Source organism: Gracilinanus agilis, chromosome 1 (genome assembly GCF_016433145.1).
Source record: "Gracilinanus agilis isolate LMUSP501 chromosome 1, AgileGrace, whole genome shotgun sequence".
NCBI classification, from domain to species: Eukaryota; Metazoa; Chordata; class Mammalia; order Didelphimorphia; family Didelphidae; genus Gracilinanus; species Gracilinanus agilis.
This window is the reverse complement of record NC_058130.1, coordinates 85968949-85995525: the sequence shown is the minus strand read 5'-3', so window position 1 is coordinate 85995525 and position 26577 is coordinate 85968949. Positions and strand designations below refer to the sequence as shown.

Sequence of the window (26577 nt, the reverse complement as noted above, 5' to 3'; positions counted from 1 at the left end):
TTGGGCAAGTCACTGAACCTCCCTAGACCTCACTTTCCTCATCTGTAAAATGGGAGGCTTGGACTGACCACCTCTGAGGTACCTTCCAGCTCCAGATCCTATTAATTGCTTGAGAGAGACTCCTCAGGAACTTTTCCATTGAAGAAAGACCAACAGGGACTGGATCTTGGACACAAGACTTTGGGCCTGACTTTCTGATAATTGGCTCAATGATTCTTGGTGTGATGGAAAGGAAATCAAGGTTTCACCCTGGGTTCTTTTGTGACTCAAAGGATCCTCATGATGGTAACTGAGAACAAGTTCATTTTGATGGTCTTCACAGTTATACCATGACAAAGAGAGAAAAGAAAGTTTCACATCTAAAAGAATTACTGCTGGGGGACTGGGGCAATGTACTCACCACTTCCTAAGGTCCCTCTTTGCTCTAAACCTATGAGGTCTGGACTGATTTCCATTCTGCAGGGAGACTAGCCTCTAACCCAGGGGTCGGCAATATATGGCTCTCAAGCCATATCTGGCTCTTTTGGGGGCCAGATATGGCTCTTTCTGCAGGAGCCATAAAGTCAAATTTTTTCAGGTGCTGTTACAGGAGCGCACACTGTGAGCACTGTACGGCTCTCACAAAATTACATTTTAAAAAATGTGGCGTTTATGGCTCTCACGACCCAAAAGGTTCCCGACCCCTGCTCCAAGGAGAGGTGTTAGACTCCCTTTCTTGCACTTCTCAGCTTGTTATCTTCCTAACTCCAAAACCTTGGGGAAGATCGACTTAGAGCTTAGGTGATGACACCTGCCTAGTTTCCCTCAAAGGAAAAGCAAAATTTTATAATGAATTTATAATTACAATAATAATGATTATATATAAAAGTAATAAAGAAATGTATTACCAATCAATTTATAATGTAAATCAGGCATGCATTTTCTTCACACAAAAGAAAAGCTAATAAGACACAAAAGACTCAGTGTGCAGTGACAGAACAACTTAAAAAGGATTCAGTAACTTAACTTCTAACTACTAATTTACACTCTCAGGAAACTGATACTTAAACCACATCAGAACATAAAGCAGTTTGCAGGTCTGATTTTAGGTAGTTTAGATTTCACCTTAGCTTTATACTGCAGAAACAACTCTTGATCTGTGACTTCTGGTTAAATGGACCAGGCTTGAACCAGTTATCTTGTTGAAGTCCTCTTTTCCAAGAGTCCTGATTCAGTCGCTGGAGACATTTTATCTCATCTCTCCAGCTACCTCTGCTCTAACTGGACCTAGTACCTCCTGACCTCTGGGATTCAGAAGGTGGCATTTAAGTCTGGGTACTTCCATTTCAGGATGGAGACCAATAAGGAAAAAAATACCAAAAAAGGAGACCCAAACCCAGTCTTGGACCTTCCACAGCAGGGCATAAATGGTCTATGATGACCAGGATGGGGATAAAGCAAACTCCCACTTTCCCATTCTTCATGTAAGCAACGTGAGACAGTTCTGATAGTTGGAAAGGAAGAAAGATTGAGGAGTGGGCTTATCCCCTCTTAAATATCTGTTCTGTTGACTAGCCAGTAAGGGAACTCTTCATCACCTTCAGTCATGCATAACTAGAAGCAGTTTGCAAAGTACTCATCTGGTCAAGCAGAACCAGGAAGGACAATTTCGAACATGCTCCATGAGATGAGATTCATGTACCAACGGTATGAGTTATCCTTTATAATCCTATCTCTGACAGTGGTCCTGGGACCTAGGGGCTGGGATTTGCTTTTTGATGATAATACTGGATTATTAGTTGACTTTTCAAGATGTGATTAGGTTCAGGGTGAGTCTAGGCCTTATTTATCCTAGAATCCTAGAATTATAGAACATTAGAACTTGAAAGAATCTTGGAGATGGCCTGAGTCAATGTGTTCATTGTAGAGTAGAGAGGTCTAGAGAGGATGAATGACTTGTCTGAGCTCATACAGAGAATTAGTGGCAGATGAGCCCAGAACACAGGTCTTTAGTCTATACACATAAGTGAACTTTGAACACATTAGGGAAAAGAAAGACGATTGATTGATTACCTTTGGTCATTCATTTAACTCATTTTAAATTGTGCCTCCACGTTTTCCTGGGTACTATTATGCTTGGGCTTTTAGGGACAGGGAGTCATACTACAATGTTTTCTTAAACTTTGCAGATTGAAGCAGACATCTTTGAACCACAAGAGATTAGTATGCTGGATGCCCAAGCAACTTTCCTTTCTAGGGACATGACTCAATTTATTGAAAAATCCTTCTCTGGAAAAAAGGTATGGTGAGTGATTCAAAGATACAGGCTTATGTTTTCATCACTGGCCACTTTTCCATAAACATTAGGTCTTAAAAAAAATCTTGTCAATAACTACCTTGAGGTATAGTCTCAGTAGTAGGAATACTGAATGTGTTTTAGGAATATAATATGTATTATGTTTATTTATAGATATATTCCTAATTACATAAAATGACAATTTTAACATTCTTAAAATTTTTTTGGAGTTCCAAATAATCTGCTTCCATTTCCTTCTTCCTTGAGAAGGCTAGCACACAAAACATATTTCCATATTGGTTGTGTTGCAAAAGAAAACAAAGACAAAAAAAAAACTCCAAGAAAAAGAAAGTTTAAAAAAATTACTTTCTCTGCATTCAGACTCCATTTTTTTTTTTAGAAGTTGAGTCTTTTTTTTTTAATTCAAAATTTTTTCTTTTAAAAGTGAGTCTCATTTCTTCACTCCAAATGAAAAAGTCTCACAAGTTTTCCAGAGATTGGCTCTCTGCCTTCTTGAAATCTGTTTTCTGCTGAACACATGAAATGGCTAAGGCTGTGTGACCACAGGCATGATGGTATTAGTGTATTCATAGATGAATCTAAATCTATATTGTTAGAGGAAATTCTCATACCAGGAGTTTCCTATGCTGAGAAAATCATAGATCTTTTGTATTTTCATGTACACTCACATAACTTCCTCTGTTATGACTCATTAAGAAATGATTTCCTCTCCTTTACTGTGAAGGACTGAACTTTTCATATTTCTCTAATTTGTTATGGTATGTTGTTAATTTATTTTAAAAATTTGAGATAAGTTCTGACATATTTTCAGCAAATATTCAAATTCCTTTATAAAATACACTATCTGAATAAACCCACATTATTGGTTATTAACAGAAAGATGAAATTGACAGAATGGTACTAACACATTACACATGTTGACATTATTGCAATTACAGTGCATATTATTTTTTGGGCTCTGTTTTCTTTATTTTCAATCATTGCAGACAAATCTTTCCACATTTTTCTGATTTTTTAATATTCATCATTTCTTATCATATTTCTATTTATCATATCACTTTTTTATTTTTATTTATCATATCACTATTCCTTTATATTAACATACAAAAATTTGCATATCCACTCCACAATTGTTTTTTAAACATGGAGTTCCTTGTTTTTTTATTATCACAGATAAGTTTGCTATGAATATTTTTGTACACATGAGTTATTTTTTCTTATTGTCAATAACCTTTTTTGGAATGATTCTATAGTAATATCTCTGGGACAAAAGACATGAACAATTTAGTAACTTTTCTTGTATAATTCTAAGTTGTCTTTCAGAATATTTGAACCAATTCATGATTCCAGAGAAAGTGAAGTGACATGCATATTTTCCCACTGAATTTTAGACTCTTTGTTAACTTGTATATAAGATAGTACCTAAGAGTGGTTTTAATTTACATTTCTCTGATTGATAGTAATTTTGAACATTTTTTATCAGATAATCATTGACAGTTTGAATTTCTTCTTTTGAAAGTTACCCATCAATTTCTTGACTATTTGTCTACTGGAAGAGGGTTCTTAATATTATATGTTCATGTCAACTCCTTGTAAATATTCATTACCAAACTTTTGCCAAAGGTATTTAATGTAAATTTTTTCTTAATCCTAGATATTTCCTTCTGAACCTAGATGCATTGATTTTATTTATTCAAAAACATTTCCATTTTATATAATTGAGATAGTTTCCTCTGTCTTTTATAATTTCTTCTATTCTTTATTTGGTTCTAAAGCTTTGCACTATTCTTAATTATGAGAGATAAAACATATTATACTCTAAAAATATTATGTGACTTCATATTTAGATATCTTATGTATTTGCAATTTATTGTTGTATGAGATATAAGATGTTGATCTAAAGTTTTTCACTAGTCTACCTTTAAATTTTCTTATCAGTTATGGTTGAATAAAGAGTCTCTTCCCTTATAATTTGTATTGTCTTGGGTTTGCGGAACAGTACTATTTATATATTTAATTCATGATTATCTATTCCATTCTACTGATGTAGTTTATAACATATTTTGTCTACTACCCAAGTGTTGATAATTGCTGCACCAACCCCCATCTTTCCTTCCTTTTTCCATTATGTTCCTTGATATCCTTAACCTTTTATTCCTCCAAATGAATTCTGTTATTTTTTCTAATTTGATAAAGCATTTTTTTAGTAATTTGGTTGGCATAGGACAGAATTTTTAGGTTAATTTGAGAAGTGTCCTCATTTTTACTACATTGGTGTAACCTAGCCATGAAAATGGAATATTATTCTAATTGTTTAGTTCTTTTATTTCTTTAAAAATGTTTTGTAGTTGTAGTTATATAGGTCCTACATTGTTTTAATAGGCTAATTTACAGATATTTAATGTATTTTGTTGTTATCTTAAATGGAGTTTCACTTCTTATCTCTTCCTCCTGGGTTTTATTAGCAAAATATAAAAAGGCTCTGAATTTTGTGGGTTTGCTTTGTATACTTCTTTGACTGAAGTTATTGCTTTGATTCATTTTTGTTGGGTCTCTGGGATTCTTTAATCAAATAATCATAATGTCTGCTAATAGTGATTTTTTTCTTTGCTCATGCTTATTCCTTTTTTCCCTATTACTATTTTAACTTGAGTTTTTCACATTTGTGCTAAATAAAAGTAGAGACAGTAGACATCTCTTTTCTTATTTCATACAAGGCTAGTAAGGCTTTCAGAGTTTGGTCATTAACAATTAATGCCAATTCTTGGTTTGATATATTTACTCTTGATTTTGTTAAGTAAAGTCTAGTTAGCTTCTTATGATTTCTAGTGTTGATTTTTTATTAAAAAATTTTGGCTTTGTAGTATCTTACCATTAATAAATGCTATATTTTGTCCAAAACTTTTTATGCATCTAGTGATATTATCATGTAGCATTTATTATTTTTGTTATTTTGGCTGAGGTAGGTATATATTAAATAAAATAATGTACTTAGAGTTAGGAAGACCAGAATTCAAATTCAACCTCTGCTACTTACTAGTTATAGGATCACAGTAAAATTACTTGTATCTTATAAATATCCATTTCTTTTATATAATCATATTTTAATTTTCCCCAATTTCATGTAAAAGCAATTTTTAATATGGATTTTTAAAAAATTGAGTTCCAAATTTTCTCCCTCCTTCCCACTGTCTTTTCCTCAGTTCCTCTCATCTCCTCCCTCCTGAGACAGTAAGCAAACTGATATAGATTTTATATGAGAAATCATATGAGACATATGCATATCTAGTTTTTCAATTTTATTAGAATAGAAGCAGCATTGTGTAATATATAGATTGCTGGATGTGGATGCAAGAAGATCTGGGTTTAAATTGTGCCTCAGATACTTACTACTTGTGTGATTTTAGGCAAGTTACTTAATCTCTCTAAGCCTAGTTTTTTCATCTGTAAAGTGAGCATAATAATGATACTAGCTCACATCATTATCATAAGATGCTAAGTAAATGGGAGCTAAGTTAAGTATAGTAATTGTTGAAAAATTTCTTTATTTATTTTCAATTCATTTTAAATTTCATATTCTTCATTTTTAATTTATTAATTTGGCTCTCCTCTCTTGTCTTTCTTATTTTGAAAACTGCCTATTCATGTTCTTTGCCCTTTTATCTATTAGGTAATAGATCTTGTTCTTATAAAGGGATATGTTTGTATCCATTTTTATATGTATCTTGGGGTATCAGAATTTTATCAAAGATATTTCATATGAGGATTTCTTCCCAGTTAGTAATTTCCCTTTTCCCTTTTCATTCTAGTTGCATTATTGTTTGTAAAGAACTTTTAAATTTTATATAATTAAAATTATCCATATTATATACTGTTACCTGCCCTACCATTTATTTGGTCAAAGATCCTCCCCTTAGTCATAGTTGTAAAAGTTGTAAAAGTTGTATCCTTCCCTACTCCTTTAAGTTGTTTATGATATGACCTTTTGTGTCCTTATCCTGTATCTTCTTAGAGTCCATTGTGGCTTCTTATATGAGATGCTAGTCAAAATTTATTTTCTACTATAGTGCTTTCTAGCTTTTCCAAAAGTTTTTGTCAAATAATTAGTACTTATTCCAGCATTTGTTATCCTCTTGGACACTGTACACCTATGTTCATTACTAATATGTTCTATTGATGAACTTTTTTACTTTTTAAACACTAACAAATATATTTGATTGTTACTTTATAGTAATATATTTATATATTTTTAGATCTGGTATTGCTAGACCCCTTCTGGTTCCCACTTTTTTTTTCATCGTTTCTTTTTGAGAATTTTTTATGGTTCTATAAATATAAATCTGATAGTTTGATTGGTATGGTACTGAATATGCAAATTAAATTAGGTAGAATTGTTATTTTAATTACATTGGCATGACCCTATCATGAAAAGCAAATATCTTGCCAATTATTTAGGTCAGTCTTTATTTTGGTAAAGATTTTGCTTTGTTTTGTTCTTAAAACCCTTCTCTTTTGTCTTGGAATGGGGGAAGAGTAGTAAGGGTTAGGCAATGGGGGTTAAGTGACTTGCCCAGGGTCACACATCTAAGAAGTGTCTGAGTTCAGATTTGAACCCAGGACCTTCCATCTCTGAACTTGATTCTCTAGCCACTGAGCCACCTAGTTGCTCCTATGATTCTTCTGTCTGTTTTGATAGATGGTCTCAGATACTTTATACTCTCTATAGTTGAATAGAATTTCTTTTTCCATTATTTCCTTCTGAGTTTTGTTTTCCAGCATGATCAGACCAGTTCATAACTCCACCAACAGTGCAGTAGTGTACCCATTTCCCCTCATTCCTTCCAGAATTTGACATTTTTCATGGGTATGAAGTGGTACCTGTGAGTTGTTTTAATTTGCATTTCTCTCATTAATAGTGATTAAGTATTTTTTCTCCATATAATTTTTAAAATTTTATTTAATCAATTTAGAATATTTTCCCATGGTTACAAGATTCATGTTCTTTCCTTCCCATAGCCAACACGCAATTCCACTGGGTTTTACATGTGTCATTGATCAAGACATTTTCCATATTCTTGATATTTGCACAATGGTGATCGTTTAGAGTCTATATCTCCAATCATATCCCCATCAACCTATGTGATCAAACAGTTGTTTTTCTTCTGTGTTTCTACTCCCACAGTTCTTCCTCTGAATGTAGATAGTGTTCTTTCTCATAAGTCTCTCCATATAATTATATACAGTTTTGATTTCTTTTTTTTTTCTGTCCATATCCGTTGAATATTTATCATTTGGGGAATAGCTCTTATTTTTATAAATTTGACTCAGTTCTCTATTTTTTTAAATGAGGCCTTTATTTGAGACACTTGCAACAAAACTTTTTAGTATTAACTCATTGTGTATGATACCTTTGAGCAAAATGTAGTTTTCCTGATAATCTCTTTTTAGTTAGGTCGATTTTTACTTTTGCTTAGTATGAGATGATGATTTCTAACCCTGACTTTTTAACTTTAGCTGAAGTGCAATAGATTTTGCTACAGGCTCTTATTTTAACTCTGTGCCTTCTTTCTTATTTATCTTTTTATTATATTTGCTTGTGTCTGAAAGAGATACACTGTAGTCTCTATTATAGTTTTGCTTTCTATTTCTTTCTATAATTTGGTTAAATTTCCTTCAAGTCATTAGATAATATATCATTTGGTCCATAAATATTAATTATTGACATTATTTTATTACCTATGTTTACCTATATTTAAACATAATGTATATTCTCTTTTGTGTGTGTATATTTATGTGTATATATATATATATATATTTTTTTTTTTTTTTTACATTTTTAAAAAATCCTTAACTTCTGTGTATTGGCTCCTAGGTGGAAGAGTGGTAAGGGTGGGCAATGGGGGTCAAGCCCAGGGTCGCACAGCTGGGAAGTGTCTGAGGCCTGATTTGAACCTAGGACCTCCTGTCTCTAGGCCTGACTCTCAATCCACTGAGCTACCCAGCTGCCCCTTTTGTATATATCTTTAACCATGTCTATTTTTATTATTGCCTTCCATGAGATCATGATTACTTTTTCATTTGAAGCATAATGAATTCTGCTTGTCTCTCATTGTAGCTCTCTGTAAATTTTTATTTCAAGTGTCTTTCTTATAAGTTGAAAAGGTTAAAATTAATGGTCGGATGATGATTATATGAAATTATATGGCCATTGATATTTATTATATTTTGAGTCAGAAATTTATTTACAAATATTTACAAATAGAGGGGAAACAATAAAGAAGAGAAATGTGAGGGGGATAGAGAAATTATCTATCCTATCAGCCTAAATATTTTGCTCTGGGTCTGCTTAATCCAGGCAGAGATTAATTAGCTCTCAACCAGGAAGGCTGGTAGTGAGTAATTACATGACCTCCTCCAAGATGGAAGCTAGTCTCTCCAGAAGCTATCAAAGTGGTCAACTTTTTATTCACTCAACGAAGTAATCCAAGAGTCAGAGTCCAAGTAGAAGCCAAGCTCTGAACCCACGATTCAAGCCATAGTCTCCAGTGATGCTCCCTCGAAGACTATCTAAGACTATCTCCAGAAGACAATCTCTTCAGACTATGTTCTCAAAGACAATCTGTCCTGAAGGAGTTCATGGGCTTGCTTTTTATGGTGACTTCTTGTCCCCTCCCCCCTTCATAGGAGCCCATCACAGTTTCCAAATTGCAGTGTCTATAGGATTGACTTCTCACCTTCTGAAGGTTAAATTCTCATTAAAAAGATTCACAGATTCCCCACAATGAATGAATTTCTAATGGTGTGAATTCTCTAAGTACCTTGCTAGCTTCTCACCTAGTACTAAGTAGGGTGTTTAATCTTTTGTTGATTCAAGTAGTGAGGTACTAAGCAGGGATACTTAAGTTAGTGTTAACTCAGGATAGACAATAGAGTAAAGAATTCTCTTTCACAAAGTAACACATACTTTTGGATTCCACTATGTAATCCATTCTGCCTCTCTCATCTTTTTTATGAGAGTTTCTCTAATTTACATTCACTTTTGTGACTATATTTCACTTCATCATAATTTATATTTTTTCTTTTTTTCTCCTCTCCCCACATTTACAAGGAAAAAGGAGGTTAAGAAGGTGATAAAATAGGATCATCATTGTGAATCTATAATTAAAATGGTCTTTTCCTAGGCCCCATTAACTATTTCTTACACTTTCTCTCTTTTTTAATAATCCTTTAATATCAACCCATCTAAGCTGAAGTTTGGGTTTTTTTTGGAGACTAAAATCTATCCATTTTATACTCCCATTTCCTTTTTCTGTCCCTAACTCTATCCCTTGTAAATTTAACATATTTCTATACTGAACACTATGTGTGTTTGTGTGGTAAAGTCTCCTTTATATAGCTCATATAAGAATGAGGTCATATAAGGTCATAACTCCTTCCTTTATGTTGGTAAACTTTTATTAGTCACCATATTTTTTATTATTAGTGCATTCATCCCCACCTCCCTTTTATTTCTTGTCTTAAAACCAACAAAACAGAACAAAACTATATTCAGACGTTGTGTCTTATTAGTTTCTTTTCTGACTTTTGAAGAATTAAGATTCTAGAGAAGAGTTATTTCTTAACTCTATTAGAATATAAATTATTCGTCATTATTTAGTTCCTACCAATTGCTCAAATGTATTCACTTTATTGGGCAGCTAGGTACTGGCCCTGGAGTCAGGAAGACTTAAGTTCAAATCCAGACTGAAACACTTATTTGCTTTGTGACCCTGAGCAAGCCACTTAACCCTATTTTGCTCCAGTTTCTTAATTTATAAAATGAGTTGGAGAAAGAAATGGTAAATAATTCAGTATCTTTGCCAAGAAAACTCCAAATGGAGTCATGAAGAGTCAGACATGACTAAAAAATCCAACAGCATTTAATTTATTAGGTTTTTTTGAGTCATGTTCACACTTCAAAGACTCTATTCTAGTTTGGCCTTTCCATTAAGAATACTTTAAAGTTCTTTCTTCTATCAAAGATTCATTTTCCTCTTGTGGAATTATATTTGATTTTGTAGAATAAGCCTTTATCTTTTGCCGTTTGAAGTGCCAAATTATAAGATTTTTTTCTCCTTGATGGTAGTTGCTTCCAATTCTTGAGTGATCCTGACAATACAGTTCTTTGGCACTTGAACTCCTTCTTTATATTTGCTTGCAGTATTTTTTCTTTACTTTGAAACTTCTGGATTTTGGCTATGACATTCTTAGATATCTTCAGTTTGGTGATGTTTCAGGAGGTGACTAGTGAACCCTTTCTGTTTTCACTGTGTCACTGTTTCTTAAAATATGGTGTCCAGGTTTTCTGTATGGTAGTGGTTTTCAAGTAGTGCTATAATTTTTAAATTATCTCTCCTCAAATCTTCTTTCCATGTCAGTTAAAAAAAACAATCCCTATCTTGTCTCTTAGATGCTATGCTAAGTATTGGTCCCAAGGCAGAAGAATGGAAAGGGCTAGGCAATGGGGGTGAATGACTTGCCTAGGGCCACACAGCTATGTGGTGGTCAATAAACATTTTGCACAATTCTTTGCACCAAAAAATTTGAAGAGGCCATATTTGAACCCAGAACTTCCTGTCTCTAGGCCTGGCCTTCTATCCACTGAACCATCTAGCTGCCCTCAAGTCAGTTGTTTTTTTGTTTTTTTTTAATAGTAGATAACTTACATTTTCTTCTACTTTTAAAATCTTTATATTTCATTATTTCTAGTTCCCACACTGAACACTTGAGGTCTGTTTGCTTCATTTTATATTGCAGTTAATTCACTCCCAAGACCATCTTCTTTTAAAATTTCTAATTAGGAGTTAGTTCCTTCCCCAGCTGTGGCCCTGATAGGCTCCAGTGAGATGCTGGAGATCAGACCAATCTTAGACCTCCTTGGCCTTTCTACAGACAAAACTGGCATCCAAGGGATACTATTTGCAGGAAGCATCATGGCTCTCACAACTCCCAAAGCCTCATTCCTATTTGCTTTTTCCTCTTTCCCTTCCAGATGAGAAAAGACCCTAGTTGAAAGTGTAGACAATCATTTTCATCTACTTAGCTTTACTTAACTAATGTTTCTATTTTCTTTTCATGCCTTGGGAGGAAAAGTACATCAAAGGTATCCATTAAAGGAAGGGGGCAACTTCCCATTTCCTTTGGGGGCATAGTAAAATTTCTATCTAATAATAATGGTTAAATGTATTTTTTATTGAATGATTTCAGGGTCGTGTGTATTTCAATCCCACAATTGATCAACAACAGGCATGCCCTACTTGCACTAAATCCTTGCTTGACGGAGACTTCAAAATAAAATATGATGTGAAAAGAGACTCAGTCTGTGATCTGCAGGTAGGTTTCCATTTAGGATATGGGCTAACAAATAGATGAGTTGTGAAATGTAATCCTTAACTTATCTTTCTCTTGAATCAGGTGGTCAATAAACATTTTGCACAATTCTTTGCACCAAAAAATTTGAAGAACATGGCCAAGAATGTAGTTTTTGTGATAGACATTAGTGGATCTATGGCTGGCCAGAAAATAAGGCAGGTGAGTAACAGCCTTTGCAAAACTGAAAATTTTCATTTATTAACTCCAACCCCCACACCAGAAATTTAAAATAAGCAGACCAACTTCTCATCCATCTCTGCTCTCTGGCTTTTTCTTTAAAACACAGGGTTGGAGAGACTGAGTTACATCTCTATTTAGGAGCAGACAGATTTATTAGAAAAAGCATGGAACTGATAGTCAGGAGACCGATTTTCATTCACTCGCTAGCTATTAGGGAATTCTTTCATTCCCTCTGTGCCTCACTTTCTTTATCTGTAAATAGTGATAATAGTGTCTGCTCCACTCACCTCACTGGGATGCCATGGTAGCAGAGCTAAGACATCTAGAATTTCACTCATGCTAGGTAAGCGTAGGATAACATAAAGACCAAAGAGACATGGTCCTTGCCTTCATAGAGTATGCCATTGAGTAGGGCAAATGAGATAAGCGTACAGATACATTTTATATGAGTTAGAATTTGATAATTCCATAATAGGGGTGGAAAATGAGGAGATCAATGAGGCAACTAGGGGGCAAAGTGGAGAGAATGTTGGAGTTAGAAAGACCTGAGTTCAAATCCTGCTTCTGGTACTTACTTTTTGCTGTGTGATGCTTTGTTACTTAACCTCTCTCAGTTTTCTCACCTGTAAAATGGGTATAATCATAGCACTCTGTACAGAACCTCACAAACTTTAAAGTGCTAAACAAATGCTACCTGTAATCATTATTAGATCAAATAGAGGGAGAACATCCAGAGGGGAGGGTTAGGGTGAAATGATAATTTCTGGGCAGTATGGACATCTCTGAAACCTACTAGTATGAAATTTTCCCTCATGGATACAACTATAACTTATAGTCTTAGAGAGCTATATTGAGAAGACAGATACTTGTAGGTTTTTTTTAAATAACCCTTACCTTCTGTCTTAGTATAATTTTTTTTTAAACCCAGGTCTTCCATCTTAGAATCAATATTGTGTATTGGTTCCAAGGCAGAAGAGTGGAAAGGACTAGGCAATGGGGGTGAATGACTTGCCCAAGGTCACACAACTACGAAGTGTCTGAGATCAGATTTGAACCCAGGACTTCCCGTCTCTAAGCCTTGTTCTCAATCCACTGAGCCACCTAGCTGCCCCCTCTTACTATCAATTCTAAGACACAAGAGCAGCAAGGTCTGGGCAATTGGGACTGAATGACTTGCCCAGGGTCACACAGCTTGGAAGTTCTGATTTGAAACTAGGTCCTCTTGACTCCAGCCCTGCCCTCATGACTAGTTTTAAAGTAAGAATTGGACCTGTGACTTCTTGGCTCTAAGGCCTGCCTTCCTGCTGCCATATTGCCACTCTGACATTTTCATCTCTGGCTAGGAAAACAGAAATCAAAGTATGTCTTATACGTAACCCCTTCCCAGCCTCAGGGCTCCCATTCATATTGAGCCACAAGGACCTCCTCATTCTTTTAAATGTGGCTTTTTATGATTTTCTTCACCGTCTCCTTTACTCCAGCCCATCTTTCATCCTGCCTTCCGCTGTTCAGTGCCTTGGTCTATTATAGCCTCTCTGTTCAGCTTCAGCCTAGTTGGGGTGGTTGAGCACGACTTTCATGGGCTGCCACGGAAGGGAGGTGCTTCTGCTTAGGGGTGCTTCCCCAAGCTCACTCTGGGCATGCATTACTCTTCTAATACAGTCGCTCCTTTCTTCTAGACCAGGGAGGCTCTCCTTAAGATCCTTGATGACATTAAGCCGGAAGATTACTTCAATTTGATCCTCTTTGGAGGCCACGTAAAAGCATGGAAAAATTTTCTTGTCCAGGCCACGACTGCCAATCTGCAAGAAGCCAGAGCCTTTGTGCAAACCTTCAGCCTTGCAGGCGGTAAATACCAATGAAGCTTTGCCTTGCTTTGTTCCCTGTGCCTTGTGACATTTGACTGTTTTCATTCTTTTTTGCCTTGAAATAAACAACTAATGTGGTCACTTTTCCAAACTATCACTGTTTACCTCCAATGCAGCAACAAATCTGAATGGTGGCTTGTTAGAGGGAATTGAGACCTTGAATGAGGCTCTTGAAGCTGATCCCAGCCTCAGAAATAACGCTCCCATCGTCATCATGTTGACGGATGGGGAACCTACTGTGGGTAAGTCCTCGAAGGCCTCCTAAACCAGGTAAGGCAGTTTGTGAAGTCCCTATCACAGACATGGAGTATCTGCTTCCTGCAAGGCTAGGGACCTTGCTATTGGGCAGGGCAGAGGGATGGGTTAGCCTTGGTTCCTACACGTAAGAGCTTGCTATCTAGTGAATAACGATGATGATGATGATGATGATGATGATGATGATGATGACGATAACAATAATAGCGAGCACTTATATAGCATTTCGAGGTTTGCAAAGCACTTTACAAATATTTTCTTATCCTCACAATAACCCAGGAAGGTGAGTGCTATTATAATGGCTCATTTTACAGATGAGAAACGAAGGCAGACCAGCAGGGCAGGACCTAGGAGGAGAGGAGAGGAGATAGGAGTAGAGAGCCCCCGGGGGACTTACAACTTTGCCAATTTTTATGTTTGAACAAAGGGGAGACCAACCTGGCCCAAATCCGAACGAATGTCAAGAATGCCATCCAAGGGAAATTTCCACTCTACAATCTGGGCTTCGGAGAAAATGTTGACTTTAGTTTCTTGGAGGCAATGTCTCTGGAGAACAATGGGGCAGCCCGCAGAATTTACGCAGATAATGATGCTGCTGAGCAGTTACAGGTATGTGATCCAGAAGCTCCCAGCTGTCTTTGAAAGCATGATCACAGGCAATGCCTGTCATCCTCATGCAGGGAAAAGCAGAAACAAAGCGTCATAGAATGTCAGAACAAGGCAGGGACTTCAGAGATCGTCTGGTCCAACCCTCTTAGGTGACAGCGGGGAAAGCTGAGGCTCAGAGAGAAGGGACTTGGCTGAGATCAAAGATCAAGATAGTGGTTAAACTGGAACAAAATGGTTCATTGCTTTGAGAAGTAGTCCATTTCATAAGAAACAACGAGGCCAGATGGAGCAAGAGTGAAACTAGGCAGAGGGGCTGAGCATTCTCTACTGTTTCTGTGCCTTGTGATCAACTCCTCCATGAAAACCAGTTATAGAAGCTGAAAGGTTCTTGAAATCTCTTGAAATTACTCAAATCTGTGGGATGAAGGAAATACCGTAGTCCTGAATCTGTCACTGTGACCCTGGACAAGTCACCTCACTTATGGCCCTCAGTTTCCTCCTTCATAAAATGAAAGCTTGGTTAGAGGGTCACTGCCCACTCTAACATCATGTCCCTGAAATCCTTCATAAGTTACTGTTGTGGCCCTAGAGATATTCCTCCTGCAGAAAAGCCTCTGGATATCTGTCTTGGAGGAATACAAATGCCTAGATTTTACTGAGGTTCAGAACACCGTTACCCCCTCCATCCAGAAACTTGACAAAAGTGCAAGGAGTTGGGAGGGGAGGTTTGAATAAAGAGGAGACCAATCTTGCCCAAATCTGAATGAATGTCAAGAATGCCATCCAAGGGAAGTTTACACTCTACAATTTGGGCTCTGAAGAAAACGTCGACTTTAATTTCTTGGAGACCTTCGATTATGCAAGGTCTCTTCTCCAGAACAGCTTCTGATATCTTTTTTTATGTTATCATATAATATATATTTCCATGTTCATCATGTTGTTAAACATTCTGATATTTTTTTGCAGGGCTTTTACGATGAAGTTGCCAATCCCCTCCTCACTGATGTGGAATTCCGGTATCCCAAGGACTCCATCCAAGCTCTGACAGAGAATCGAGTAAAGCAATTCCACGAGGGCTCTGAAATCGTGGTAGCTGGAAAGCTCACTGACCATGGACTGAGGGACTTTAAAGCTGACGTGACTGGCCGGGGTGTAAGTCGCCAAAGAGCATAGATTTAAAGATGGAAGGGACCTTAGAGGTACCAAGTTCAACTCCTTTGTTTTATAGATGAGGAAACTGAGGTGGCAGAGGTGAAGGGACTTGCTCAGGATCACAGAGTGTCTGAAGAAGGATTTGAAACCAGATTTTACTGACTCCAGACCCAGGGCTTCCTCTGTACAGTGAGAACAAACCATAGTGCCTCCTCTCTCTTCCTTAGCGTCAGGACAGACTCCATCTGCAGAGCATAGAGCCCACGCATGGGCTACTCCTTCCCCAACCTTCTCTCGGGAAGGTAGCTGAGCCACATTTCTCTTCCCAAGGATCCCAGGCTCATAAACTGCTCCCCAGCCATGCTCTGGCCAGAGTGAGCACTCAGAGCAAAGCTAGCACTTCCTGTGTCTTGGGCCAAGCAGCCCAGAACATGCTCTCTCTAGTTAACTTGTCATATTTGTTCTGTGGAGGACAACGTGAGACTGATGCTGGGGGAAGCAGAGAGGGTCAGGGTGGAGTAGGGAAGAAGTCCCTAGAAAGGAGAGCCACCTGGCATCTTCCCAATTAGACTAATTACTCTTGCTAACTGGGTGTCAAGCTCAGGTGTCCCTCTCCTGCGGATGGAGCACAGGTGCTCTAAGTGTCCTCTTTGTTTTTAGCTCCTAGGGGAAAAGCCCATGTCATAGAATTATAAGATTTAGACATAGAAGGGACCTTAGAGGCCCTCACATCCCCTAAATTCTGGTTTAATGGTAGTGAGGGAAGAACCCAACACAAGCATGTTCCCTTACAGAGAAAAATAATAGCTCCCCTGTGTCTCCTAAATAAAAGATTGTACCTGGAAGGGAAAGGATAAGACCCAAATCTTTTCTCTAGTTCACCTTGAAAGTATTGGGAAAGGGGGCAACTAGGTGGCTCAGTAGATTGAGAAACAGGCCTACAGATGGGAGATTCTAGATTCAAATCTGGCCTCAAGCATTTCCTTATTGTGTGATCCTAGACAAGTCACTTAATGTCCATTGCCTCGCCCTTACCACTTCTACCTTGGGACCAATACACAGTAGTGATTCTTTTTTTTTTTTTTTAACTCTTACCTTCTGTCCTGGAGTCAATACTGTGTATTGGCTCCAAGGCAGAAGAGTGGTAAGGGTAGGCAATGGGGGTCAAGTGACTTGCCCAGGGTCACACAGCTGGGAAGTGTCTGAGGCCAGATTTGAACCTAGGGCCTCCCATCTCTAAGCCTTGTTCTCAATCCACTGAGCCACCTAGCTGCCCCCAGTAGTGATTCTTAAAATGGAAGGTGAGGGTTTAATTAAAAAAAAAGAAAGGAAATATTGGGGAAAATGAACTTCATTTATAATTTATATGTTCAAGTATTTGTTGAGTCCTGAGCACCTAGTAAGTGCTCAACAAATGCATGTTGACTTAGAGAGGGTCAGCATAATGGTGGTGGACATGGGGAGGGATAAGATGTGGTCCCTGCCTTCAAGGAGCTTATCATCTAATTAAAGAGCCAAGATGGATGTACACAAAATGTGAAATAGTGTAAGGGCTATCCCAAAACGGCCAGCTGGCTAATGGCCAGAAAGGTGCTGCTGCTGTAAGTACATGCTGTGCATTCAGAGAAGGAAGAGATCATTACAAACAGGGCTGGTCAAGCAAGATTCTCTAAAAGAGGTGGAAATCTAACAGGGTCTTCTTGGCAGGATGGGTAGGATTTAGACATGTTTTGATAAGACATTCCAGAAGAAGGGAATATTATAAACAAGTTATGGAAGCAGCAGCTCATCTCTGGTTTGAAGATTAGTGAAGAACTTGGTCTCGGTGGAGTGGAGATTAGGATTTTCCTTCTGGAACACAGGGAAGTGAGTGTGGGAAGGTAGAGCAAAGCCAGCTGCCACGTGGTATAATAAAGATAGCCCTCTGAATCTCAGCTCTGCCACTTGTGTGACTGCAGGTGAGTCACTGACCCAATCTGAGCCCCAATTTCTTCATCTTTAAAATGGGGATGATAATACTTGTGTTGTCCCCCTTATAGGACTGTTGTGGTGTAAACTGTGAGGTGCTATGCCAGTGCAAGCTAAAGGGCCTCAAATGCCAGCTGAAGGGATTTGGTTTTGCAAATGCACATTTTACTTGAGTTCAAGGGCTGGGCCAGGTTATTTTTCTCTCTCAGAGATGACTGAACCCAAGTTCTTAATTGCATGACTCTTTTGGGTATTTTTTTTGTGGGAATGTCCTATGCAAAGTTTCTCTTCAACTGTTGGGTGCCTGCGTTCTGGGGGACTGATGTGGCTATTGTTCCCTTCAAAATAATCAATCTGACACAAGAGCCCTCTTTGAACAAGAAGATTCTTTTCTTTTTTCCCCGATCTCATACATTATGTTTTCCCCCATCTTCAAAACCAACAGGCAGGCCAGAATCTGGTAACAACATGCTTGGTTGATGAAGAAGAGATAGAGAAAAGTCTCCGTGAACGGGGCCATCTGTTTGAGGAACACATTGAGAGACTCTGGGCTTATCTTACCATCCAACAGTTACTGGAAAAATGGTAACAGCTACAGTCCACTCCTGATTATCCACAGAATAAAGCAATAACACAGATAATTTAAACATCTTTTCTCTTCCACCCTAGGATATCTGCTATATTTTCTTTTTTTCTTCTTTTTGACAGATTTTTTCCCATTGTGTTTTGCTGACTAAGTTAATATTAGTCATTTATAATAACTGAGTACCTATCATTGTTCAAAAACATTAAAATTAGTTTTTGTTTCCTGAACATTCATCAACCAGCACTGGAGGAAGTCAACCCAGCATATTTTAGGTGATAATCTGAGATTTGAAACTGTCACAAATTCTTCTGAAAGGGGAATAATACATGACAGAAGTAACTGAATAATGATTAAATTAAACATACTCCATGAGTTTACTAGTATTTTGAGTCAAAAACTATTATTCCAGGTTTTCAGCATTCATTTATTTGTATAGCAATTATTTATTATGGAGGTAGCTAGGTGGCACAGTGGACAGAACACTGGGCTTGTAGTCAGGAAGATCAGAGTTCAAATCTAACTTCAGATACTTGCTAGCTGTGTGACCCTGGGCAAGTCACTTATCCTCTATTTGCCTCAGCTGTAAAATGAGCATAGTAGTAATAGCACCTACCTTGCAAAGTTGTTGTAAGGATCAATTGTAAGGTCCCCAATTCCCCAGTGTCAGGTGCCATGCTAGATTATAGTTTTCTTAACGGATATCTCTGTGATCCCTGGGTCAAGGAAGTCTTAGGACCCCTGACACAGAGCTCAGAACTGGTGTTTTATCTCAGGACAAAAGCGAACAGTGAGAAGGAGAAGAATGATCTGTCTGCCAAAGTTGTGGAAGTGGCTCGGAAATACAAATTTGTGACCCCTCTGACCTCCATTGTAATCACCAAGCCAGGAGACCCTGATGACCGGATTGCCATTGCTGATAAGCCAGGAGGTATGGAAGCTTCTTCAGTGTATGGGATGAGATGGTCCTCAAAGGGTGCTTAACAAGTGGCCAGCGGCTTGCCAAATAAAAAAAAAAAGTACTGCTAAAAACTACTCCCCAAATCCCAAGCAGCTCCTAGAATACACATAGAATACACCTTCTAGAATTTTCTGCTTGCAGAAGAAGCAAATTTATTTAAACTATTGTCTTAAATGCTTGTTTTTCTCTCCCAGAACCCAAGTTCTGAACCTAAGTTCCCAATTGCATGATTCTTTCAGGTATTTTTTTTTTGTGGGAATGATCTGTATAAAGCTTCTCTTCAGTTGATGGGTGCCTACTTTCTAGGGGAAGTGATGTACCATGCAGCTTTGGCTATTCTTTCCTTCAAAATAATCATTCTGATACATGAGCCCTCTTTGAACAAGAAGATTCTTTTCTTTTCTTTTTTAAACCCTTACCTTCCATCTTAGAACAATACTGTGCATTGGTTCCAAGGCAGAAGAGTGGTAAAGGCTAGGCAATGGGGGTTAAGTGACTTGTCCAGGATCACACAGCTAGGAAATTCTGAGATCAGATTTGAACCCAGGTCCTTTCAACTCCAAGCCTGGCTCTCTATCCACTGGGCCACCCAGCTGCACCAAGAAGATTATTTTCTTTTCCTCATGACCCTGCATGGAATATGAATCAGAGTCTGGGGACTACTAGAAGTCATGCCTACTGTCAGTGTGAAGCGATATTTGCTCTTCTGAACCCTAGGTAGCACCTACACTGATGAAGAATTTGATGAACTGTGCTTTGAATTTGGTCTGGAGCTTGATGAAATTACTTCTGAAAAGGAGATTATAAGTAAAGAATGAAGAGATGAAAAGGCAGAGGGAGCCTCTGGTGTCATTTTTCTACAAAGCTGATGTCCCTGCTAACAGATATGATCTTCTTTGTCTGGAAGGATTGGTTCAAGGCTTCACGTTTTTAAAGAGGATAAAAGCTTTGAGACACAAAAGGATAAACCTAAATAGTGGACAGACTCAGAGGCTGATCATCATGGAAGACATCGTCCAAGTCCGTCCTCATGCCATAGCAGCAGTTCTTTGAAACATCAAGTTTTCTAAAGCTCGCTATGATAGCTACATTGAACTTCAGGAGAAATTACATCAGAACATCTGCAGGAAAAGGGCTTTGGTCATGACTAGGACTCACGATCTGGACACTATTTCAGGGCCACTTATATCACTAGGACTCCTTTAGATATTAAATTCAAGACACTAAATCAGACAAAGGAGCACCCAGCTTGTGAATTGATGGACATATTCAAGACTGACAACCACCTGAAACATTTCTTGCACATTATTGAAAATAAACCCCTATACCCAGTTATCTATGATAGTAATGGTGTGGTTCTTTCAATGCTTCCAATCGTCAATGGTGATCATTTGAAAATCACATTAAGAACCAGGAACGTGTTTATTAAATGCACTGGAACTGATCTTACTAATGCAAAAATAGTCCTTGATGCCATTGTCACGATGTTCAGTGAATATAGTGAGAAGCAGTTCATGGCTGAAGCTCCGAAGTTATTTATCCCAATGGAAAATCCTATATATATCCAGAATTAGCTTACCGAAAGGAGATGGTGAAAGCTGATTTAATTAACAAGCAAATGGAATCAGTGAAACTCTAATAAGTCTTGAAGAGCTTCTGAGCAGGATGCATTTAAAGTCAGAAGTCATAGGGGGTGGGAACCAGATAGAGATGGAAATCCCTCCGACCAGAGCTGACTTTATCCATGCCTGTGATAGTCGAAGATGTAGCTATTGCTCATGGTTATGACAACATTCAGATGACTATCCTGCAAATGTACACCATAGCGAATCAATTACCGCTGAATAAGCTCGCCAAACTCAGCGGGATTCACCCAAACGCTTACCTTTGCTCTGTGCTCACAAGAGGATATTGCTGATACGCTTGGTGTGGATATTTCTGCAACAAAGGCTGCCCACGTAGCCAACCCTAAGACAGCAGAATTTCAGGTAGCATGTGCAGCTCTTCTTCCTGGGCTCCTGAAGACAATTGCTGCTAAGAGGAAGATGCCTCTACCTCTGAAATGGTTTGAAATTTCTGATATTGTATTAAAGAATTCCAGCAAAGATGTTTGCATCTAGGGCTGAACCTTCACAAATTATCAGCGGGGATATTTAAATGAGCTTTCATGTTTTTCTTTCTTCTTCTCAATCCCTGATCTTGTGTATTCCCTAATTCATGGCCAGGGTCTTCCTGTATTTCTGTAAGCTCTACTCCTCATTCCCCTAGGCTCTGGGCTCCCTTGTTAATAATAATGATGAGAATCATATTAATTCCTTGCATCTATGTGCTATTTCACACCTCTCCAAGCATATTCAAGTTCATTATAGAATTTTACCCTTACCATGCCCTTATGAGGTAAGCGAATTAGGCATTATTGGCCTTATTTTACAGATAAGGAAACAGGCTCAGAAGAGTAATGATTTATTTGCAAGATTGTACAGAGTGTTAATGACAAGATCAGGACTAGACACAGATCTTCTGTGGCACAACTTGGGGTTCTGATCATCATGCTGTGGTGTCTCACTAATTCAGAAACCCCACTTTTGTTGTGGTAGAGGGCCCTGGAGGGGAGCAGCATTGGCAACCTTAAAGCCTTGGCTCCCTAGCCACAGCCTCTCTGGTTTCCTGGGGTTTTGCGTACTTTGTACAGAGTTATCCATTCCAGGAGGTCCCAAAGACCAGCCGGACCTCTTCCCCCAACAAGGTTCTGTGTTGCAGCTGGCCCAGACTATTGAGGGTCCTTTGCCTCATGGCTCACATATGGGAGGGGTAAGGGTGAGTTGCATGCTCTTTCCCCTGGAAGCCTTTGGTGACACGTGTGTTCTGCTTTGTTTTATCCACAGATCCGTCCAAGCAGAAATGTAAGTACTGAGCTCTCCCTGGAATAACCCCCTGTCACAGAGTCTCCTCAGCCCTTCTCTCCTTGGATCTTTCTACAACCCATATAGGGGTACAGGGCAGTTGCCATTAATGCCAAGAAGTAGTCAAGATGCTGGCCCTTTTCTAGTTTTAAGTTTTTTTGTTTCCAAATATCAAAGACATTGTTTCAGGGATCACAGAGTCAACTGTGTACCACTTCCCTATAGGGCATCCTAGGTACACCGTCCCTAAGCTTGCCCCAAAGAAGGTCTGTGATAGTGGAAACAGAGAGGAAAGTTCCTCTAAGGTTGTTCAAAGGTGGGGTTTCTCCCCTAAAAGTCTTTCTGTCCTGCTCTGACAAATATTTGTGTAGAGGAAGCCCCTCCTTTCAAGGGTTTATAGCAAATTATAACAAATATGCATAGTCCTGCAAAATTAAGTGCCCTATTGGCCATGCCCTTCTAATATATGTGTCCTTCTGTATCCTGAATCTGCTGCCTCTCTGACAGAAGGTGAGTCCTTTGGAATCGTGGTAGGTCACTGCGTTCAAAAGTGATTTATTTTCTACAGTGTTGTCATTGTATAGGTTGTTTTCCTTGTTCTGCCCATTTCTGTCTGCATTGGTTCATATAAGCCTCCCCAGGTGGGTCTGAAACTGTTCCCTTTATTATTTCTTATGGCATAATAATATTCCATTTCTTATGGCACAATAATATTACATCGATGGTAATTACATATATTCCATTATTTTAGTTTGCCATTCCCTTCCATTTCAATCCTTTGTGACTTCAAAAAGAGTTGTTATCAATATTTTTGTGTGTATGAGTTCTTCTCTTCTTTCTCTGATTTCTTTGTGGGACAGAAGCCTCCTTGTGGTATTGCTGGGTAAAAGGTTCTACACAGTTCAGTAACTTCTGGGGCATAGTTCTAAATTGTTTTCCAGAATGACCATACCAGGTTTTTCCACCAACAGTGTATGACCACTAATTTTCAAAGCATGTTGCTATCCTCCAACACTTGGCACACAGTGACTGGGTAAGTACTTAGGACATATTTGCTGATTGACTGGTTGATTTATTTTTCCTGGGCAGTATGGGTGCTTCCGGCTCAACAGGATCCTCTAACTTCTCATCCTCGTCCTCGTCCTCATCCTCATCCTCATCCTCATCCTCAGAGTCCTCCAGATCATGTGACGGGTGGTAAGGCCATTCATAATCTGTGACGAGTTCCAGGGAAAATCGGTTGGATCAGGAAAAAGTCCAAAGAGGGGTCCCTAGTGAGGAATGGAAAACCTCAGCCTCGCAGTGTGAGCACATCCCAGGCTTCCTGGGCTCCAGCTACTCTTTCTCTTTTCTACCCCAGAGAAGCAGCAGTTCAGAAGCCCCTCTAGGTCAGTGTGCCTGAGTCACCTGTGGCAAGCCCACCGTCACAAGGCTCAGTTCCTCCTCTGCAGCTCATTTCATGGCTCTTTCAGGCTTCTGTGGCTTTTCCTTCAGGCCCCTCTGCATTGCCACAAAGTTTTGTGTTTGGGTCAAATCCATGGAAACAAATGCCAAGTCAGAGACTCAGACATGGGAATGTGACTCCTTCCAGGGACACCCAGCTAGTAAATGGGACTGGTGCCCAGGTCCCCTGATGCCCAGAACAAGGTGGGTTACCCTCTCTGGCCTGCCTCATTCTTAAAGGGCACTTCTTATTAAGCTTTTCTTTAGGATTAGCTTTCCTCTTTAGAGGCATCTACTTGGGATAGTGAATAAAAGCTTAGACTTGGTGTCAGGAAGATCTGAGTTCAGATCCTACATCAGATTCTTAGAAGCTATATATGACCTTGAGTGAATCATTAAACTTTTCTGGCCTCAATTTTCTGATCTATAAAATGGGCATAAAAATAATACTCCCCTTTGCAGGTTTGTTGTAAGGGTCAAGGAGTAATAATTGTGTCTGTATACATATATACATATGTATATATATAAAACCTCAAAGTGGTATATACATGATAGTTATTATTCAGAACATAAAAATCAATAGCTCTTTAAGTTTTCTAAGGCCTTTTGATGGGGAGGATGGCTCCAGAGAAAAGTGGGAATTTCAAAGGAAAGGGGAAAGGATAAAGTTTCAGAATTCTAAGAAGCCATAGATATTCCTGTGGGCCCTACCAAAATGCACTTGGGCTTAGACTTGCCTTGCCTTGGCTCCCCTCCTTTTGCACTGGCTTACTTTCTTTCAGTTTTTGTTTCCATAGTCAGCCTTACTTACAATCTTCAAAGCATCTTAATTCTGGATGCTGCTGGACAGAAACCCAAGGGTGGAGTAGTGGCTCAGAGATGCTGAGGGGAATGAGATCTTTTAACAGAGGTTTAAAAAAAGTTCCCGTCTGTCTCAGAGAGAATCCCAGATCTGTGACTGTTTTCAGTATCCAACTTGTTTCGTACTGGCCATCCCTTCACATCATTCCCAGGCATCTCTCTGTCACTGAGCCTTCTACCTCCCTGTTATTACTCTTCTTAGGGGCTGAGGAGATTGGGGTTATTAATCATGCTGAGGAGGTCAGGAATAGGGCTTACTCTCTAGAGGACAGATTACTTCTCCTTCTGACAAAATGGCACTCAAACAGGTCAGATTATCCTCTGAACCTTGCCTACCCCCACAAAGAAACTGTCTTGGATACCAGGATTTCTGGTTATATCTCTGCCTACAGTGGATGGAGACCCACATTTCATCATCCAGGTGCCTGAGAAAGATGATGCCATCTGTTTCAATATCAATGAGGAGCCAGGTGTGGTGTTGAGCCTCATCCAAGACCCAGACACAGGTTGGAGCTGGTGTGGGCCTGGGATTAGGGGTGGGACCACATAACTTTATGGTACTTGGGGAGGAGAGATTGTGGGAGATAAGTAGGAAAGGGACCATATAGCTCATTGGGAACCCCATATTCTTTTTTCCCCAAGGGATTATAGTGAATGGGCAGCTCATTGGTGATAAAAATCATAGCAATGGAAAGAACAAAAACACTTACTTTGGAAGGCTTGGGATTATGAACCAGAAGATGGGATTTGCATTGGAGGTGACGCCTCAGAATATCACTCTTCGCCCTGGTATGAAGGGATCTGTATTTTCCTGGATGGACCAAGTCACACTGAGGCAGAGAGGGTAAGGTCACCTTAGTTCACTTGAGAGAATAGGGTTTAAGATCTGTATGGACAATGAACACACTGTCTTCATTCCCCCCACCCCTGCCCATGCCAAAATTAAAAAAAAAAACAAGTGTTCACTCTATTGATTTGTATTAGGCACAAGAGGAAAGCAATACAAATAGAAGGATTATTCTCTGCCTTCAAAGGGTTTGCAATCTAATTGGAGAGAGAAGAAGCATGTATGCATACACATGTGTTTGCATGCACACACATTCATACACACAATAGCCTCAAGGACATTTTGGAGATTTTTCTGATCCATTTGCCCTTCCATGACCCTAGTAGGAATCACAGAATCATAGGATGAGAGACAGAAGTGTCTTAGAGATGACCTGGTCCAAATCCTACATTTCACAGATGTAGAAACTAGGGACCAAAAAGGTTCAGTAACTTAGTGTCATATAGTTACTAGTGTCATATAGTTACTAAGGGGGCAGATCTGGGATTTTAATCCAGATTTTCTGACTTCAAATTTGGGCTCTTTCCACTATAGGGTGACTGTGACTATCCTCCCGACTCGGAAATTGGTGGTTTCCATGGAGGATGGGGCCACAGTGGTTGTTGTCTTGCACCATGTGTGGAAAAAGCATCCTGTCCACCAAGATTTCCTGGGGATATATACAGTGGACACCCACAAGATGTCACCAAGGACACATGGGTTGCTGGGTAAGATTCCAGGCTGCTCTGGTTTTGTGGTTCTTGGGAGGTGGATGGGAAAGGTTTCCCCTGGGGTAAATTTATAGCCATCCCTGGAACTACAAGAACCATAGGGTCTGAGCCTCTCTTATCATCTGCAGAAAATTTTCTGTATTTTGAAACATGGCTGACACTATAATATTGAGATCTATCTATCATCTCCAGATAATCTGATAAAGACAGCTTAGTTGATAAGGAAGTAACAGGACACCGAAGATCATTTCCTCAGCTCATGCTGCTGCTCTGTCTCTAGGAGTATAGAGTTTATTATATTTATTTCAAGACTCATTTCACACAAAAGAATCCCCCCCTCGACACTTCATGTTTGCGCAGAAACACAAATTATGTCATATCAAAGCACAATAAAGTTATAGCTTTACAAAGAATTTTCTTATGAAGATAATGCCAGATGAGAAAGTCTTAAGGTTAAAAATGAGCCTCACTTTGTCTAAAAGTTATTTTGCCTGAGCTTGCCTCTCTGTGACCTCGGGGTGCCTGGAGCA

General features: G+C 38.8%; 1 protein-coding gene and 1 pseudogene across 1 annotated transcript in view; both read left to right on the top strand.

Moving 5' to 3' along the window:
• Positions 1-26577, top strand: part of ITIH1 (inter-alpha-trypsin inhibitor heavy chain 1) — a 38017-nt gene that overhangs the window by 601 nt on the left and 10839 nt on the right. Inside the window, exons 2-15 of the mRNA XM_044673209.1 lie at positions 2169-2279; positions 11543-11668; positions 11750-11866; positions 13567-13735; positions 13872-13997; positions 14438-14619; positions 15586-15771; positions 18185-18324; positions 19099-19253; positions 23563-23574; positions 24313-24329; positions 24837-24996; positions 25133-25334; positions 25872-26044. Of these exons, the coding sequence (XP_044529144.1) occupies positions 2169-2279; positions 11543-11668; positions 11750-11866; positions 13567-13735; positions 13872-13997; positions 14438-14619; positions 15586-15771; positions 18185-18324; positions 19099-19253; positions 23563-23574; positions 24313-24329; positions 24837-24996; positions 25133-25334; positions 25872-26044 (1876 nt within the window). The remainder of the gene's footprint in view (positions 1-2168; positions 2280-11542; positions 11669-11749; positions 11867-13566; positions 13736-13871; positions 13998-14437; positions 14620-15585; positions 15772-18184; positions 18325-19098; positions 19254-23562; positions 23575-24312; positions 24330-24836; positions 24997-25132; positions 25335-25871; positions 26045-26577) is intronic.
• LOC123232524 lies at positions 19955-21403 on the top strand (annotated as a pseudogene).